We start from the raw sequence: 3,782 nt of genomic DNA on the forward strand, positions 1-3,782 counted from the left end.
TCAGCCCCAATCACCAGGCTCTGGGGTTTTACGACCATAATTTATTGACTCCAGAGCCCAGGCCTGACCGGCCTTTTGTTTGTTGAGGCTCTGCCTGCAGGCTGTGGCCGGGCCGCCCTCGGCCCTCTTGGGGCCTCTGCAGGAAGGGAGGATGGGCAGTCCTGCAGTTGTCACCTGACCTCCTGCCCAGCAGGCCCCCTTCCCATCAAATAAAGCTCCTCTCCTGGCGAGAACGCTGCAGCCTCCTCTCCTTCCGGTGCAGGAGGGAAACGGGCATGGGGCCCCACAGGCAGCAGGCGCCCCTCCTACGACACCGGGCAGAGAGAGCCCCAGAGGGGAAGGGAGACAGTGAGTCACCTCCTGGCCTCCTCTACGGCCAGGTGTGCACCTGTCATCCCAGCACTCTGGGGGGCGAGGCAGGAGGATCGCAAGTTCAAACTCAGTCTGGGCAACTTTGCAAGACCCTGTCTCAAGAAACAGAAAATGGCTAAGGGTGTAGCTTCAGTGCGAAGGCCCTGGTTTCAGTCCCCACAGCTGCAAAAAGAACAGTTAAGGCACGTGTTCAGGGGGTGCCAGGAAACACGAGGGCCGTGCTGCAGCAGCGCTGTGCGCGATTTCCACCCCTCGGGGGGCCCAGGCCTGCAAGCCAGCTCGGCCCGGGAGGGAAAGGAAGTTGGGGAGGGGGCGCACCCCCAGGCCCCCAGGCCTGCCGCCCTCCGTGTTCAGTTCGTCCTCCGAGGCAGGGCTACGTGGGCACGGGGTGCTTGTCTTGGAAGAAGCGCTTGAGTGTGCAGACCTGCAGCACGGCCACCAGCAGCAGCGCGGCCACGTTGACAGCAGACCAGAAGTTGACCCGCTCCAAGTTGCCCTCCTGCAGGTTGCGGTCTCGAGCCTCTAGGGCCCGCAGCAGCGTGAGCACCTGGATGCTGCGCTCCAGCCGGGTCCTCATGGTCTCCATGGATTCCTGCAGGTGGAGGGAGGGGCGGGGAGAGCGGAGAACACAGAGCCTCATCCTCCCTGCCACCCACCGGCCCTGTGACCTCTCTGGGCCTCGGTTTCCTCTTCCGTGAGCCTCAGCACAGATGTGAAAATGAAATGCTAGGGCTGCAGGGTCGTTCGGTGGTAGAGGAGGCGCTGGGCAGAGGCAAGGCTCTGGGTTCGATCCCCAGGACCCTCCACCGAAAGGCTTAACGATCAGAACGGATTCACTATTGGATAAGAGGATAGTTGCAAAGGCCACGCTACCAGCTCTGCCAGCTGCTAACTGTGTGGCCTTGCAGTCCCGTGCCTCAGTTTCTCCCTCTGTGAAAGGAAAACACTTGGAGCACAGGACCTACTTCAGGAGTAGTTATGGAGATTGGTGATAGATGAGTTATATAAGACAGACATGAGTTAGCCGGGTGTGCTGAGCACACCTGTAATCCCAGCACTCTGGGAGGCTGAGGCAGGAGGATCCCAAGTTCAAGCCCTGGCTGGGCAACTTAGCAACACGGTGAGACAGTGACAATAGGGTTGAATCCTAGAAATGAACTCAACTGAGGCACCATCTAAAGTTGAGGACGCCGCTATAAGGGAGGGCTGGATAGGGCCCAGGCGGAGACCCCAGCCAAAGAGGAAGGGTCGCAGCACCCCTGCTGCCAGTGCTGCCATCTGGGAGGAGTGACCAAGCCCAGCCCGGGGGCACCTTGATGTCCTCCATTTTGACGTCCAGCATCTCCTCGGGTTCCACAGCCTCCGCCCAGCCCTCTACCTCCTCATCATCTTGCAGGCTGTCAAAGATGAGTTCGAAGAACACCAGCTTCTCCGAGATGGTGCTGAAGGAGTTGTCAAAGCACAGCCTGTAGTCGCCGGCCTCTGTGGGCTCCACTCTGATCAGAAGAGACCCAGGCAAAGACTTGACCCTGGCGGCCAGCACAACTCTGGGGCAGCCTGGGCAGTAACCCGAGGCTGCCAGGGCGGGGCGGGACGTAACTGAACCGGGGCCGCAGTAGCCTGAACTCACGTGTGCACCCCATCCGCCTTGCGGGCCTCACTGACCAACAGTACACCCTGAGGGCTCTCCAGCGTGAAATCCACGTCCAGCCCAGCACCTCCTATCACCTGGGGACAGGTAAGAATGGGTGGAGAGACACAGCTGGGCCAGGGCCCCCGCCAGAGGAGTCCCAGGATGAACCACATGGCCCGCTGAGGGTCATTCTGAGCGCTGCCACCTAGACACATCACTGGGTCCCGGCCCCCGGCTGTGCCCCTCCGGCCGTACCCGCGCCCTCGCCCTGCCTTCGCCCGCAGGGACTGACAGAGCGGGATCTTTCGCTGGTCACGCCCCCGCCGAAGAAGTCCTAGACAGTCGGACGCTTACCTGGTCACCTTTACTTGACACCGCCCCAAAAGGGACTCCAAGGCGGCGCTTTTCCTTTAATCCCACCTCTGCGATCTCCTGCGGGCTACGCCCTTCTTTTAACCTACAGTTCTGGCCACACCCGACCTGCGAGTCCTGCTCTCTGAGTGGCTCCTTTACTTCCGGTGGCCCCGCCCCCAGGCTGCGCCCCTCCGGCCCCGCTTTCACCACTGCCAGCCCCTCCTGGCCCACTAGTCCCGCCCTGTCACTCCCAGCTCTCCCCGAGCTCCGCCCCCGCGTCACGCAATGGCTCCGCCCACCTCCCGCTGTGCTGCACGCTCGCTCCCTCCCCTTGGCCCTCGCTAACTCAGCGGCTCGGGACCCCTCTACCTGGTACTCGGCCTCGAGGCTTGCGTTGGCTGGCGCAGACTGGTAGAAACATTGCTTCCTCCCCGCGGGCAACAGAAACGTAAACTCGCCGTCCTGGATCGGAGGGGGTCCTCCCACTCCCACCCCTACTGGCGGCAATAGTAGCCACAGGGCCAGGGCGAGGGCCACGCCGGCCGCCATAGTCTGGGTCACTCTCTGGTCTGCTAACAAGTTGCGGCTCCTTTAAGGACTAGCCCTGCCCCCTCAGCTACTCGCCGAAGCTCATTGGCTGCCACTGCTGTACGTTGTCTGAAAACGAAGAGCGAAGGAACAACCCCATCCCCACCCCGCGGGACGAGCTGCCCGCGTCGGTGCCTACAGCGCCTAAAACGCTCAGCGTATTGTTTCCTGAAGGGCCTCTGGCTCTAATCTCAATATTTGGTGGTGGTGGTAGTAAATATCAAAAATAAGTGCCATAAAGGTGCATCTTTCACAGGCAAAAGTTAAGATAACTACGGTGGAAGGGGCTAGGTCCTTCTAAGGGGCCGCCATGCGGTTTTCCCAGAGTACACGGCGCGGGCGAGAGCTTTTGAACGAACAGATTGGCGGAGCCGGCCAGCAGTGCGACTGGGCGTGGCCCTGCAGACGACCCGTAGGGCTCGAGCGTAAAATGACCCACCTGGGTTGGGTAAAGATACCTGATACTGAAGTTGAGGGGCTACCTGTGGTGGTTGACGGTGGCTCCCCACCTGGGACTCGACACCTGACCTGTCATTCTTTTTGCGCCTTAGACGCGAGTTTTGACGTCTGTAAGTTGGAAGCAGTGGAACACCCACCCTGTAGGGGAAGATGGTGAGAATTGTGTTAGATGAGATTTGGCCTGTAGTGAACACTCGGCTACCCTGATGTAGAATTGAGAGGAGAGCCTGGCGTGGTGGCACACACCTGTATTCCGAGCACTCGGGAGGCTGAGGCAGGAGGATTGCAATGCGTTCGAGGCCGCCTGGGCTACACAGTGAACTACAAAGGGAGACCCTGCCTCAAAAAAAAAAAAAAAAAAAAAAAAAAAAAAAAA

At 60.1% G+C, this 3,782-nt stretch overlaps 2 protein-coding genes across 3 annotated transcripts in view; one reads left to right on the forward strand and one right to left on the reverse strand.

The window, feature by feature from the left end:
* Positions 1 to 453: 453 nt before the first annotated feature.
* Tmed1 (transmembrane p24 trafficking protein 1) lies at positions 454 to 3,171 on the reverse strand. 2 transcript variants are annotated; one of them, XM_010634716.3, is made up of 4 exons: positions 2,729 to 3,171; positions 2,003 to 2,100; positions 1,685 to 1,868; positions 454 to 964 (listed from the first exon to the last, which is right to left on the reverse strand). In XM_010634716.3, exons 1-4 carry the CDS (start codon positions 2,906 to 2,908, stop codon positions 746 to 748), a joined length of 681 nt encoding a protein of 226 aa, XP_010633018.1. In that variant the 5' UTR covers positions 2,909 to 3,171; the 3' UTR covers positions 454 to 745. The 2 variants fall into 2 exon arrangements, with proteins under 2 accessions (XP_010633018.1, XP_010633016.1); XM_010634714.3 differs by having other exon boundaries at positions 2,360 to 3,171.
* A 292-nt stretch (positions 3,172 to 3,463) lies between these two features.
* Positions 3,464 to 3,782, forward strand: part of CUNH19orf38 (chromosome unknown C19orf38 homolog) — a 19,081-nt gene continuing 18,762 nt past the window's right edge. Inside the window, exon 1 of the mRNA XM_010634713.2 lies at positions 3,464 to 3,516. The gene's annotated coding sequence lies outside the window, so the exon portion shown is untranslated. The remainder of the gene's footprint in view (positions 3,517 to 3,782) is intronic.

This window comes from Fukomys damarensis, unplaced genomic scaffold (genome assembly GCF_012274545.1).
Source record: "Fukomys damarensis isolate Sample0158 unplaced genomic scaffold, DMR_v1.0_HiC HiC_scaffold_37, whole genome shotgun sequence".
Classification (NCBI taxonomy): Eukaryota; Metazoa; Chordata; class Mammalia; order Rodentia; family Bathyergidae; genus Fukomys; species Fukomys damarensis.

Excerpts from the sequence above, each read along its gene's own strand:
- Tmed1 (XM_010634714.3), bottom strand. The coding sequence starts at position 2,908 with ATGGCGGCCGGCGTGGCCCTCGCCCTGGCCCTGTGGCTACTATTGCCG. Across the intron at positions 1,869-2,002 it reads AAGGCGGATGGGGTGCACAC|AGTGGAGCCCACAGAGGCCG; the intron begins GTGAGTTCAGGC and ends TCTTCTGATCAG. Across the intron at positions 965-1,684 it reads TCAAAATGGAGGACATCAAG|GAATCCATGGAGACCATGAG; the intron begins GTGCCCCCGGGC and ends CTCCACCTGCAG.